Genomic DNA, 15,041 nt, shown 5'->3' on the forward strand with positions numbered 1-15,041 from the left:
ATGGCCTGAGGTGGCATGCGTCGTTTCGTCACAGCGCCACCTAGTGGTCAGACGAATCATTTAAACGCTTATAACTTAGGCTGAGTTTAACGTATTTTCATGCAACTTTTTTCCATGGAGTCCTGAATTGTTGCGGAGTCCAACGATACCAAGCATGCCAGGTTTTGCTTTACGGTTGGTTCTGCACAGGAAAATATCGCTTAAAAAACATGCGAATAACTCTGCGAGGGTTATTCCGATCGACTCGAAACGAACATAGGAAGAACATTGTATTACCTTCTGAACAAAAAGTTCTATTGGCGCTATGTTAAATTTTCCATCAGAAATGGCCGAAAATTGCAAAAAACGAAAAATTACCTCAAAATTTTGTGTTTTTACACATAAATGGTTATAACTCCGCAACGAAATGATATTTTTTCACCAGATTTGATACGCTGATGTCTGAGCACAGTCTGAGGCAATACAAAAAAAACGGTATGCCTGCACCACTAATTGGCCTCATAATTGAACAAAACCTTTGACATTGAGCAAGCCCAATGGTCATAAAACTGTTTTTTCACTAAACTAAAGTGTGTAGCCATGATACTAGCTCGATGTAACACAGTCATGACCTGAGATTCCATGCACAAGTTTCTCATAGCGCCACCTAGTGGTAATTTGTTATTTTCACTTAATAATACTGTAACCTTACATTTAAAATCATGAGTCATCATGGATTATTCCTTTCATGACTTTGAGTATAATCATTGGTGGATTGCAAGTCACTCCCTAGCAACCAATGAGCATACCCTAGCAACCATTTAGCAAGAGCTGTATCTCTGTATCAGAACATCGTAGAGACATGGGGTTCGGCTCTTTTGACTCATTAACACTATTTTAACATTTTGTGACCCGAGTTTTGCCAATGCAAGCACCACAAACATTTCTTTCATTGTTCCATTTGTCAATGTTCCGTGAGAAGAGAGGGAGACATTTCACTGAATGATAGCACTTTTTTGCTGATAACTTTGAACACGTGTGTCTGGTATCTTATTTTCCATCATTTATTTTGTACAATGCAGCAAATCTACACAGCCATGCCCTTAAAGGTCTTAATGTCCCAAATCGCTTGAACCCCGGTAATCGCTGCTTGCAGCTATATTTATTATTAGGGGTTCAAGCCCGTAGGGCTGAAACCCTATTGTATTTGTATGGATTTTTATTAGGGGTTCAAGCCCGTAGGGCTGAAACCCTATTGTAATTGTTAAGATTTTTATTTTTATTAATTATTATTATTTTGCCGTAAAACGAAATGTGCAGCCCAAACCGTAAGGCCTAGAGACTTGAAACTTGGCCAAATGGTAGGACCCAATTTGGGGAGAGGTTGATAGAGTATCAACCCGATTGGCCTATAGGTGGCGCTATAGCGATAACAAACGCGTTGATGATCATAACTCCCACAAATCTTGTCCAAATGTCAAGTGTCTTATATCAATGGAATCCTTGCGTCAAGACGAACAAAACGTATATCTCCGATTTCATTTCCGTCATGAATTTTTTTTCGCTATTTTCGATTTTGTCGAAAAAAATAAAAACGAACTAGTCCTAGGTTTTTTGTCCGATCGGAACCGTTCCAGTGCTGTAATATTCCTTGGAGTGTGAATATCAAAAGTTATCAAAAAAAAATTGAACTTTCGACTCACCATCGTAAAGCCACGCCCAAACGCCCCAATGGGCGGAGCCTCTTGGACTTAAATGGCTATAACTTGGGATTGGAAAGAGGTATCGACACCAAATTTGGTACACATATACAGGGGACTATTCTGGGGTCACCTGCAAAAAATTGCGCCGCTTGACCACTAGTTGGCGCTATAACACCACCTCAACTTTGAAGGTCTGTAACTATAGAAATATGCGACCGATCAACTTGACCTTTGGCACCGGTGCTCCTGGTCTAGGGTACTATCTATGTCCAAAAGGAATTTTGCGTAGCTCAAAAAACATGGCCGCCATCGGCCAATCAAGAAAAAGCAGCTATCAGACAGTGTTAACGGAGGCCGATCAAAACGAAACGCGTTGGGCCTGTTTGTCTCTTGGCCATGAAGGTCTGTGCAGAGTAAGAAAAAATTCGGCCTCCGGGAGGCGCTATCACGTTTTTTCAGTGTTTAAGTGATTGTGTATTATGCAGTGTTTCAGATATCAACAAGATCTTCATATCATTTAATAGAGGTACTTATAATGAACAATTTTTCCTCAAGAAGCATTTGTCTCAGTCGAATCGTTTGTTAGATATTCATAATTTTCTTATAAACCTACTTTTGCGAACTAGTCCTAGGTTTTTTGACCGATCTGAACCAATCCAGTGCTGGAATATTCCTTAGACACTGAATATCAATAATTATCAAAAAAAGTTGAACTTTGCACTCGTCGTCGCAATACCACGGTCAAAAGTACGAAGAGGCGGTGTCACAAATACTTAAATGGCCATCATTTATGATAGGAATGAGATATCAACACGAAATTTGGTACACATATGTATAGACCTAGGCCGAGGTAACATGCAAAACATTTCAGAGATTGTCCACGAGGTGGCGCTATAACCTAAGGACAAAGAACGATGACTATAGCATATGTATACGACACATAAATATTTGTCTGACCTACTTGTTATTTTGCACTTAACATCTGCTTTCAGATTCTTATAAGGGTCTATTAGGATAATTACATATCTTAGAATACATGAGACCAACAGCCAGCCAGCATTAACCATGTACGAGTCCAGTGTAATGGTGTGCGATTACAACTAAACTGATGGGCCTGTTTGTCTTATGTTCTCAAGTGTCTGTGAGGATTTTTGGCTCATCATTCCGGAAATATTTGCATCTAGAACAACGGGTGTTACGTTAACTGTTCCCTAGATCAGTGGTTCTCAAAGTTATTTCTGGAGGCCCACTGCTCTGCACATATACAAAAGTCTTCTATTTTAAACAAATCTACTTTAATCATCAGTAGAGATTTGTATGAACTGAACTGATTGTGTCAGATGAGAGAATCATACAAAATGTGCCGAGCATTGGGTCTCGAGAAACCACTGCGTTTCACTGGGTTAAAAGTACTGCTCCTAGATGTTTATGTTTATATGAAAAACTATTTTGTGAATTTACTGTACTATATCTATTTTATTTTATAATCAAATCATCAAAACGTATTAAAACTAATTAAAATCTAATTATCTCCACTTCTGTTTTCAAATTATAATATGAACAATTTATATATATATATATATATATATATATATATATATATATACAGGGTTCTAAATTAACTTTTTTGACCACCAGCCAAAGTGGCTGGTAACTTTCTAAAGTTACCAGCCAATCAGCATTTCCACTAGCCAAATTTTTTCCGGTGAAAATAAGAGAAATTATGAGTGCCACTGAATGCAACAATGATTTGTTTTTTTTCTTTCGCGTGCATGAGACAATCCTGACAAAACATGACAACATTTTTGTGATGAAACATAAGATTTCTTCATTTCTCTGTCGATAGACATAAAGCTTTACTGGGGCACATTCCCCCCATTTTTTGCTGACTTTTTTGAAAGCCTGCTGTGTGCAAGTATACAATGTCCTTTGCTTAACCCACTATTCTACAGTGCAACAGTTACTGTGAAAGATTTATATGTATTTAATAATATTTAAGTATAATTTTCATCATACCTAACATTATTAACATGTTTGGAGGCATACATGGCAGAAAATGTTTGGTAATAATGACAGCAGAGAAATATTTTCTACATTATACAATGATAGCAATGATTAATAACTTATTTTTACAAGAATATTTTAAGAAACCAGTCATTTTATGACTGCTATACTAAATAATCTAAATCACAGTTACTGCTAACTGTTATGCAAGTTAGTGTCCTAGAGTTAAATATTAGTAAACTAAATATTAATTTCATATCTTGTTGGACTTTAAAGTGTCCAAAGCGTGTTCATCAATGGAGAAAGACACAAATATCTAAATTGAATATTTATTGATCAGATATGAAAAAGTTACAGCATGCCGGGTCATCAAGTCCTACAGCAGGATTTGACCAACTCCCAGCTCAGAACAAAAACATGAGTATTTATCGCCGTTCTTTCTTCAGAATCCTCCTCCCCCAGCTGGCTATTCTCCTTATCAGATTCCATCACCACATTCCTGAGGGGGTTGCCTATCACACACAGACAAAGAAGAAACAAACTGTTCTCCTCTCATCCCTGAGAGCCATGCAGTCCATCACTTTCTCCCCAGTACTCCTCCACTCCACATAGCATGTTTATAATGCTTTCTTAAAAACAAATCATTAATAAAACATTCATTTATAAAAAACATAAGCTGTAAGATGAAAGTGATTATTACGTAAAACATATTTCAATATCATGACATCATTTCATTATTCGTAAAATTGGTTAAATGAATAAGGCACACATTAACTTCTTTAGATAGATAAACAGATATTAAATCTTTTACTGCAATACTACTTCTAAGCAAACACTTTAATCATTATTAAAACCCATCTGTTAGGAAAGAAAACACACACACAACAAGCACAGGAGATTCTGTTCTTCAAGGTTGAGCTGCCATGCCCCCATTAAATTATTCTATATGCAACCTTCATTTCATTGGTTAATACACATTTATCAAAGACAACATCTTATCTTTATTACATCAATTATTCAATGATTAATACTGATTAAGTAAGAAATACATGGCATATTTTATCCTGTGAATATAAAAGCATTAGTTAATAAAATAGTTGCCGGTTTGCTTTTCCCCCTCAGGCTTCTCTCTTATCTTGATCTATACCAGGCGTAAATTCCTCAGCACATGCTCCTTGTAGCTTTTACACACATACAAAAGCTGGTAACTTTCCACTCTCAAACACAAACACCTCATTTTTACATAATAGCTCAGTGCATATATGAAACACACAATGTTTATAGAATAAAATGATTAATTAAAGAAATATAAAATGGAACAAAATCAATTTCCACAGTCCTTATTTGGACATCTTTGTAACTTTAACACTTTTAGCAATCAGCATGAAATGTAGGCAGTAAATATGTAAAACATAATTATTCAACAACACAACAATACTCCATTGTTCATGAATTGGTTGAATGCATTCATTAGTTAAACAAAATCAAATCCCACAATTCCCTCTCTTGACCTCTGAAAGAGGTCACATATTTTCTTCTTCATCCTCATCCAGGTTCTGTAGGCCTAATAGGGGCATGCTATATGGGGGTGGACTATTCTCTTTTTTCTCTATTGCAGACACTATCAGTCTGTTACACAGGGATCTAAAACATGGAATACAACAACATCCACAGGTCACCAGGATGGCCACGAATACACCAATGGAAACTACTACTGAGGTCACTATTGCCTTCCATTTGCCTAATGTTTTATCCAGCCAGTCAGATATGGGGTTGTCAATACCTGAGTGTTCTCGCATTTCTATGGACAAAGTTTTTAGTCCTTCCAGTGCCCTGGTCACTGACCCGTCCGGTGCTGTATTATTCGGAATGTACGTACAACAAAAATCAGAAAATAAATGACATACGCCATTCTTTTCGGCCAACAGCATATCTAGGGCCATTCTATTTTGAACTGCCATAAGAGAAGTGGGTGCCAATTGTTCTGCTAGGCCGTCCACCGCATCTCTGGTCATGTTCGCTAATCTCATAACATTATAATGCACATAATTGATCCTATCCACGTTTTTATTCGGGGTAACTGGAAAGAAGGCCGATAATATTGGGATATTTTCAAATCCGGCAGCTATCTGGTCAGCTAATTTGTATTCGTCAGGTACACCCCTGGGCACACCTATTGCATCGATGTATGTGGGACTATTTAATGACAAATCTACGTTTCTTTTTGCTGCTCTTTTAGCTAGAACATGCCTACGTCGTCTGGCAGTAATGGCATTAGGTTGTGATTGGAGCTTCACAGCTTTTCCTCCTATTAAAACTATTGGTGCCCCCAACCTTACCATGGCACATGTTCCTTTAGATGAGTGTTCGATTTTAGTTACTAACCTTTGACTCCCACAATAATAATATATTCCTGACCTGGCCCATCCTCCAACCATGGACCCATTGTCTTGGTAGGTGATATTACACCACCCGGGGTCAATGGTTCCCAGATTAATTTTTGGATTGGTCCTGGTGAAATTAAAACAGGTGTAATTGGCTATATGGGGCCTAAATGGTCCCGCTCTCGAGTTATTACCTATTGGTGGAAAAACTGAGGATAAGGTCGTGCAGTTTTTTGGAGAGGCCTCTTTAGTTAATGCTAGCATGCACTCATAACCCCACGGGTCTTCCGGGTAAAGGGGAGCTGGTTCTGTATATAGTACCGGTCTACCTCTAGCACAGCCTACACAATCTTCTAGTTTCTGTTCTCTGGCCGTGGAAATGATCCATTCCAGCCATAAATTGGTTTCCCCATAGCCTGTGGCCATCTCTATTATGTCTTCTGGTTTTAGTTTGGTATAATCTATTTCAATGATTTCATTAGCTTGTTTCTTTTCCACCGGGTCAGGCAGTTCTGCGGTCGCGATTGTATTGGGTTCTACTGATTCTATAATGTTTATTTTTATAAGACCCTTAGGGTCTGTTCCATCTACATCTGCACCTATTACCAACCACATAGTGGTCTCCTCCTTTTCCCCATACCTCATAGCTGTGCCTCCCCGGGGTAACCTGCTCCACTCTCCTATTGACATGGTAACAGGATTTTGAACTGGACTGTAATCTCTTTGTATTTTTAAGTTTTCCCACATTTCCCCATCTGTACCCGTCCTCTTTAGGAGATCCCATGTTCCCGTATAAGCCACTACACTACTCCATCTTGGGCACCATGATCTGTCATCATAGCCTCGCTCCCGACACCACAGTGTGGTTATAATATCCAGACACAAGTATATATCATATCCCCTCCATGAGCTATTCTTCCCTCCACAGTCTATCACATTGCATAAATCAAAGGTGTATGATGTCTTTGAATTTTTTATGTAATTTAATTCAATTCCCCCATATCTGTTTAAACACTGATCTTGTGATGTTGTTTTGGACCTTTTGTCATTTTTCAGATTACCTCCATAGTTTATGCCGAATCTCATGATAATTATAATTGCAGTTGTAACCCCTAGGGCCCACAGAACCTTCCAATTCCCACACAGCTTCATCTCTGTGGAAAAATACACGTATGCCTATTGGCTAAATTCAAAAAACACTCTTAAACTTAATACTTGATAAAAGGTAGGAGTATAGTAAAAGACGTAAAACGATAATACTAATACAAAATTAAAAGGAAGTAACACGATAATAATAGTAAAATTAAAACTTAGATGACATTCACAATGAATAAACCGTAATTGTGATGTTCAGGTCCCTGAACACTTCTGTCAGGATCTCCACCACCTTATGGAAGTCCAATTTATCTAACCCACACCCCAGCCGGGGAGTAGATACACTTGTTATGTTTTCTTTCTCACACCACTCTCTCATACATCTGAGGCTGTGGGTAAAATTCTCATATGTTGGTAAATCAGTACAGTTTTGTTTGGTTATTAAATGAAAAATCAGTCTGCCGTCGTCCTCATGGGTAACTGCACATTCACCTGTGTGTTTGTTCTGACTTAAAACCTTTTGTATTCCGTACTTTGCCTTGAATTGTACGGCTATACCTGCTCCATATGCACAATCTGCACTAACACAGTGTGCTAAAGGCTCTGTTATTGGACTGGAAAAAAGGTCACCTGTTTTGTACAAAATTTTACAAACTGTTTGTTGACTTTGTTGTTGATGTTGTGTTGGTGTTACCAATGTTGTTGGTTCAGTTTCTCTCTGTTCTCTCTGTTCTGTAGCACTTATAGCACTTTCACCTTCAACACTCTCCCTCTCTTGGACCTGAGTCCTCAGGTCCACCCCTGTATCTGTCAGAGACCTAGAAGGAGAATCACATGGAACACAAGAAGAGAGATGGAACCAGGTTTCGCCTTTTCCCTGTAGCTGCACACAATGTGACGTTCTGGCAGTCACTCTGAGCGGTTTGGACCATCTGGGTTCGTTCCACTTCCTCCGAAACACCTTCACTCTCACCCAATCAGCCTGGCTAGGGGCTGGGTCATTGTCCCAGTCCCGTTGTCTGATAGCCTGGCAGGAAAAATGTTTGATCAGAGCAGTTAGTTTGTCAAAATAAGCAGCATGAGTTAATGGCAGGATTGGGTCCTGCACCAAGGCATTCCTTGGGCCTGGAAACTGTCGACCTGTAAACAATTCAAAAGGTGTGAAACCAGAAATCCTGTTAACAGAAGAACGGATAGACATTAATGCAATTGGTAATGCATCTAGCCATGTTATTTTTGTTTGTGCACAGATTTTGGCAAGTTTCAATTTCAGAGTCAAATTCATCCTTTCAACTTTTCCCTGGCTTTGTGGGTGATAAACAGCCCCAAAGCTGTGGGTCAAACCCAATGCCTGCTCAACCTGTCTGAGATGTTCATTTTTGAAGTGACTTCCATTGTCAGATCTTACACGTCTGGGGAAACCATGATTAGGAATGTAATGATTTATCAAACATTTGATGACAGCTGTGCTGTCTTCTCTGCCTACCGGATAGGCCTCAGGCCAGGCAGTGAACGAATCGACGATCACCAAAACATATCTTTTCCCTCTTACTCCAGTTATCATGTCAGTGAAATCAATAATGATTTCATCCCCAGGTCCTGTTGTGATTGGAAAATACCCTCTCTGGGGCTTAACAGTGGGCTTCACATTATGTTCACAGCACACTTCACAAGATCTAATGTAATTGGCCACCATAGACGTCAAAAATGGATGCCACCAATACTGAAGATCACGTAACATCTGTTTGTCAGATACATGACTCGCTGTATGCACCTGTTTAAACAATGAGTCACAGAGTGACATGGGCATGGCAGGTCTCCCATCCGGAGCCTGCCACAGGCCGTCATTGGCACGGACAGCACCATGGTCTCTCCAAGCATTCTTTTCATCAGGTGAGGAACCAGCTTGTTCCTTTATCAAGTATTCACGAGTGAAACGTGGTAATATGTCTGATTTTGTTTTGTCTGAAGTCACAACAAATTGTGTGGCTGTGTACCCGGCAGCATTTTTGGCAGCGCAATCAGCAGCGTCATTTCCACGAGCAATAACTGAGTTTGCTTTATCATGTCCCTGGCATTTCACCACAGCCACTTCATCAGGAATCATCAGAGCCTGCAATAGGTCTCTGGCTTCGCTAGCATGAGTTATAGGCCGGCCTGTTGTTGTAACAAATCCACATCTCTGCCACACAGGCAGCTCTACATGTACAGCTCCTATCACATATGCAGAGTCACTATAAATAGTTACCCTCTCTTCACCAGCATAGTGCAAGGCCTTGGTTACAGCTATCATTTCAGCTCTCTGCGCTGACTGCTTACCCTCCAATTTACCACTCACTCTAGTCACAAAATCACCCTCAACCTGTTCAACCACAGCAAACCCTGCCTTTAATGTACCATCCGATGCCCTGAAACAACAACCATCTGTGAACAATGTCATTGCTGGTGGGGGAGTTGGCAGCGGTACTGCAAAGAGGCCATCTCTAATTTTGCTGGCTTTCTCAGTTAAAGGTATGCAATCATGAGGCTCTCCTTCAGTGATTAAGTCAGCCATGTTAACACCTTCATGCACATATGTGACGTTGGGGCTAGCCAAAATCTTGGCCAGCTTTCTTTGCCTGAGAGGTGAGAAAGTGAAAGCAGTTGAATTGACAAATGACATTACAGAATGAGTAGTGAGAATGGTCAACGGGTGACCCATTACAATATGAGATGTTTTTGTTATCAATTTGGCTAACCCTGCCGCGTAGCGAGCACATGCTGGCTGTCTCTGCTCAATGGGGTCCAACAAAACACTACTGTACATCAAAACCTTTCGTCCCCCTGTTGTTTTCTGATACAACACACCATGGGCACTGTTTTGAGTTTCAGATACATCCAGTATGAATGGTTTGGCATAGTCTGCACAATTAAGATGAGCTGCCTGCGACAACTGTGCTTTTAGTGAAATGAAAGCTGATTCTGCCTCTGGGGTCCACATTAACTCTGCCCTTAGGTTTTTCATGCCCTGTTCTCTCACTAATGCTCTTAAAGGTGCAGTAGCAGACACATACATGGGTATATATTGTCTGCTGAAGCCAGTCAGGCCTAAAAATGACAACATGTCCTTCACAGTCTCTGGTCTTGGGTGAGACATGATGCTTTGTCTCTGTTGTGGTGTCAGTGTGGAGCCCTGTGCCGTTACCATCCTACCCATAAAAGTGACGCATTGTCTGCATATCTGCAGCTTCTCCCTGCTCACCTTGAACCCTGACCTGTGTAGTTGTTGCAATACAAGTTTTGTTACCTCCATACACGTTTCCATGGATGTGGCTGCTAGCAAAAGGTCATCAACATACATAATCAGCACACATCCCATTGGCAATTCACATTTTCGTAATTCAGTTTGTAATACCTGATTGAAAATGCCAGGTGATAAAACAAAACCCTGTGGTAAACGGTTATAGGTGTACTGGCGCCCCCTATAGGTGAATGCAAAACATGGTTTGCATTCATCAGCTATAGGGATGCAGAAAAATGCATTTGCTAGATCAATGCACGTAAACCACTGATGTGCAGGTGATAAATTTGATAAAGCAACATATGGGTTGGGTACATTCAGTGTTCCAGTCTCCACCAAACTGTTAATGGCTCTCAGGTCATGTACTAACCTATACTTATCTGTACCGGGTTTAGGTACTGGAAAAATGGGCGTGTTCCATTCAGAACTTGCCGGAGTTAAAACTTGTTTACTCAATAAACCCTCCACTGTGGTCCTAACTCCCTCTTCTGCATCTGGTTTGTTTCTGTACTGGGGAACCCACACTGGTACTGTGTTAGATAGTTTAAATGTGACAGGAGTGATATTACAAAACCCTACATCTGTTGGGCCCTGTGACCATAAGTCATGCGGCATACTTCCTATCATCTCCTCTGTCCCTTCGCCATCTGTGTTTTCTCTGCCATGGCTTCTAGGTAGCTGTTCATGCTTCAAAATACCTACGTCTTCTGTGTGCTGCCTAATCCAATAAGCATCTTGCCTTTGGGAAAACCACACCCCTTTCATATCTGTCTCCATCCAATCATTGGTAGCCATTAATCTTTTTACCATGCTGCCTAGTTCCCTAGCCTCATGATTTGGATGTAACGCAAGTGAGATGTGTGGTGCGGCTGTATCTGCCATTTTATACCATTCTTTTTGTTCTTCTGTTAAGATGATTGGAGCTGCCACGCCCTGATTCCCTATCATAATGCCATTACCCACTAATCTCCATTTAGTTCCCTCAATAGATTGAAACAATTCCTCATAGGTGATGGTATCAAATCTGTCATAAAACATAGTACAATGTAATGGGTCTATAGGTGGTAGAAATAGGGCTATGTCTTGTATCCAGGGCTTATATGTGTTATACAGGGTCACTACACTGTTACTAGACATTTCATCTTCCCAGTCTGTTTCTAATTCTGCCCAGTAGATGTCAACTAATTCCTTGTATTTTCCCCCTACTAGCATCCATTGGTTTCCTGTTTCTGTTGAACCCAATGAACAATCTATGGTATTTCCGTCCGGAAACCCAACTATGACACCGTCCGGTGAACACAGTATGCTAGCACCCAATTTAATTAGTAAGTCCCTACCAAGTAAAGGAATAGGTGCATTGGAGGAATACAGAAATGCATGTGAAACAGATTGGTTAGCTACTGTGGTTGGTAAATGTTTAGTTAATGGCCACTTTTCAATTTCACCAGAGAAACCCATCACATCCACCGTTTTACTACTAAGATGTTTTGGCTCTATGGTGCCTTTAGTTACGGTGGAATATGTAGCTCCAGTGTCCACTAGAGCTTTTAGTGGTGTAGCGTTTACCACTATTTCCATGAGAGGCTCAGCCATTCCCCTCATGGTGGTTTCCTGTGTGCCTCGTCATTCCTCCACCCCACCCCCTTGGCCCCATGTTGGGTGCATAGGCGCCATAAAATTTGGTTGTGGGAGGTTGTGCTGTCTAGGTGGCCCCCTGCCATAGCCACCAGCTCCACGGCCGGCCCCACCTCTTTGGGGACCCCATCCCCCTGCAGGTGGTCCATTGTGTGAGCTAGCACTGGAATTTTGGGCCCGTGACCATGTTATGGGACAATCACGTCCCCAATGACCCTCCTGTCCACACACATAACATGTATTCCTTCCAATTCCACCATAGCCACCCCTACCTGCTCCACCCCTACCCCTTGGGCCTCCCCTATTTTGTTGATACCCTCCCCATGGGTTTCCTCTATGCAGTGGTCCTGTATATGGGTCTTGTGGGCCATTGGGATATGAATTTGGGTACTGGGTAGTTTGTGGTGCATTAGGTGTACCTGTGGTGGTGTCTGGTTGGGCCTGCTGTAGCATTTGCTTCTTCTTTGTGTTTGCCTGTTTGGCCTGTTCCAGCTGCAGTTTTAGGAGCTCATTTTTTATTTTATCTACCTCAGCTAGCTCTTTACTTGATTTTTCAAGGGCTCTATCTGTATGATATATGAGATGTCTCTCCCATACCTCATTTGTCGCTGCAGGGATGTCTGGGTTGTTTTCCATGATCTGCTTAACACTGGGTGGGGCCCCTGCCATTACTGCTGACCTAAAGACATCCCTGGTGACCGGGTTATTAATACCGTTCTCTTCAGTTAGCTGTTCCCATTCAGCTGTGCATCTGAAATAATATGCTGCACCTGTCTCATCTGGTTTGATTTTAAATTTAATATTTTGGTATACGGTTGGTGGAGTAGGAAACTGAACCCTCAGAGCCTTGCCTATTACAGTGCTCACAGTGGTATATGGCGTGTCATTGTCATGCAATATTATATTGGCATTTTGTTCAAAATCTTTTACTTGTGCATTGGTCAGGATCTGACCTAACAGGCATCTGATGTCACCCAAAGCCAGCATTGTGCCATGACATAGCGTGGTTAATTTATTTAACCATCTGCCGCCACCACTGGTGATAGGTGGGAGTTTACTCATAATGGCAGTTAAATCACTATGAGACCAAGCTTGGTATTTGTCACCACCCGATTTAGCTATCAGAGGCATGTTATTACTGGCCAACTGGGAATATGGGCCCGACCTTGCTGGCTGTTCTGACCTCATTGACTGTTCTTGTTCCAACATCCATGCCTGGAAAACCTCATCCACTGTTACGTCTACCCTACTCTTATCTTTGGATCTGGTGTTGCTCGCTGGCCCATCATATGGTTCTCCTGCAGGCTTTCTTAACCCCTTTTTCTGTCTACCTGGCCCACTACCTTGTGGTATAGATGCCCTTGCCATTGGAGGTGAGCCCTGTGTTATGATCATTTTGCCCTCTATTTTCACATCCATTGGCATGTTTACCTCAGTCTCGGTCTCGTGTGGGTTATTAGCTAGTGTTAACGTGTTTGGTCTTCCTGGTGTTGATACCAGTCGCCTGTATGAAGAAACACTAACTACACTTCCATCTTCACTTTCAGAGTCACTTCCTCCCTTATCATCAGTATTGTGTCTGTGACTGCTACTATTTTCCCCTCCATTATTACTCTGGTCAACTAGTTGTGTTACACTATTTTCACTCAGAGCCCTTTTATTTGCACTCCCTGTTTCACTGATGGCCCTTTTGTTTGCCATGTCTTGTTTTAGAATTATGTTTCTCAATTGTACTAACTCATTCCTTAGACCATTTAATTCCCCCATGTCTATGTCCAATTCACCTCCATTCACTTGCATCATTGGCTGCTGCATGGGAATTACAACAGATTCCTTCTCATAAGGGGGAGGTGTATGGAGGGAGGGGTAAAGTGGTTTTACTTTAGGAGGAGTTATAGGCGGAGCTGTGGGCGGAACGGGGGGTATTGGCTGAGCGCTTCCTAGTTCTATTTCCTGTTGCTTGGCAGCAGCACCACTGTCAACTTCCCCTTTCTTCTTACTAATGGCCTGAGCCGCGGCTGTTACCAATGCCATTCTGGTCCACATTCTCAATTCTTTTTCTAAGTCTTTAATCCTTTTTTCCTTTCTATACCATTTACCTTTACCCTTCACTTCATTGATTTTGTGCACAATTCTCTGTTCCATAGCAAAAATAATCGGCGCTAATGGAACCCTTTTTTTCTCTTCTGGTTCCCAACAATTCTCATCTCTCAATATTTTCCAGCCCAATTCAACCTCTTTTTGTCTTTTCTTAACATCTCTTGGGTCTGTCTGGGCCATCATAAGTTTAATCACCTTTTGCCATTGTACATATACTGATGAACAACCATATTCATCGCATTCTTTCTGAAATTCAGCCATCTTTCATATGATTTTCATAAAATAACAACTTCACAGCAATATGTCAAAGCAATACATAAAAATTTCACCAACACGATTAATCACAAAAACTCAAATTGGACAACTCAAACCAGCAAATCAATTTGAACAACTCAACCCAGGCAAAATAAACAATAAACAAAGAATTTACGGAACTTTCATCCGAGGGACTTTAACCCAGTTGGTACTTTATAATGTCTAATACATTAATGGACTCCAACCACAATTTACCTTTACGGGACTTTAACCCGAGGGACTCAAACCCAAACTTATTACTTTATAATGTCTAGTACATTAAAGGCCTCTAACCCAAACTTATTACTCCCATTCTTTTAAGTTTTTCAATCTGATCTTGTATTCAATTATTTATTACTTTCAGTTTGGATCTCCTTATCAACACAATTAATTTGGTATATGCCCAATAGCAGAATTTGATATAACAGGTTTCTGCTTACCTTTATTTTAGAAGACCGGTCTTTTGTGTTGAAATGGAGCCCTCCCTTACTCGATCTTAGGCAATTCGAAACTTCTCTTAATCTCCTTTTCCCTCCAAAGAACGTCGGCGGTCACCAATTGTTGGAC

General features: G+C 40.8%; 1 protein-coding gene across 1 annotated transcript; it reads right to left on the bottom strand.

The window, feature by feature from the left end:
• Nucleotides 1–4,001: 4,001 nt before the first annotated feature.
• On the bottom strand, nucleotides 4,002–14,936 carry LOC135774643 (uncharacterized). Its single transcript, XM_073814789.1, has 2 exons — nucleotides 12,500–14,936; nucleotides 4,002–12,064 (listed from the first exon to the last, which is right to left on the bottom strand). Exons 1-2 carry the CDS (start codon nucleotides 14,439–14,441, stop codon nucleotides 7,392–7,394), a joined length of 6,615 nt encoding a protein of 2,204 aa, XP_073670890.1. The 5' UTR covers nucleotides 14,442–14,936; the 3' UTR covers nucleotides 4,002–7,391.
• Between the last annotated feature and the right edge of the window lie 105 nt (nucleotides 14,937–15,041).

Source organism: Paramisgurnus dabryanus, chromosome 5 (assembly GCF_030506205.2).
Source record: "Paramisgurnus dabryanus chromosome 5, PD_genome_1.1, whole genome shotgun sequence".
NCBI classification, from domain to species: Eukaryota; Metazoa; Chordata; class Actinopteri; order Cypriniformes; family Cobitidae; genus Paramisgurnus; species Paramisgurnus dabryanus.

Excerpts from the sequence above, each read along its gene's own strand:
- LOC135774643 (XM_073814789.1), bottom strand. The coding sequence starts at position 14,441 with ATGGCTGAATTTCAGAAAGAATGCGATGAATATGGTTGTTCATCAGTA. Across the intron at positions 12,065-12,499 it reads CCAACCAGACACCACCACAG|GCACACAGGAAACCACCATG; the intron begins GTACACCTAATG and ends AGGAATGACGAG.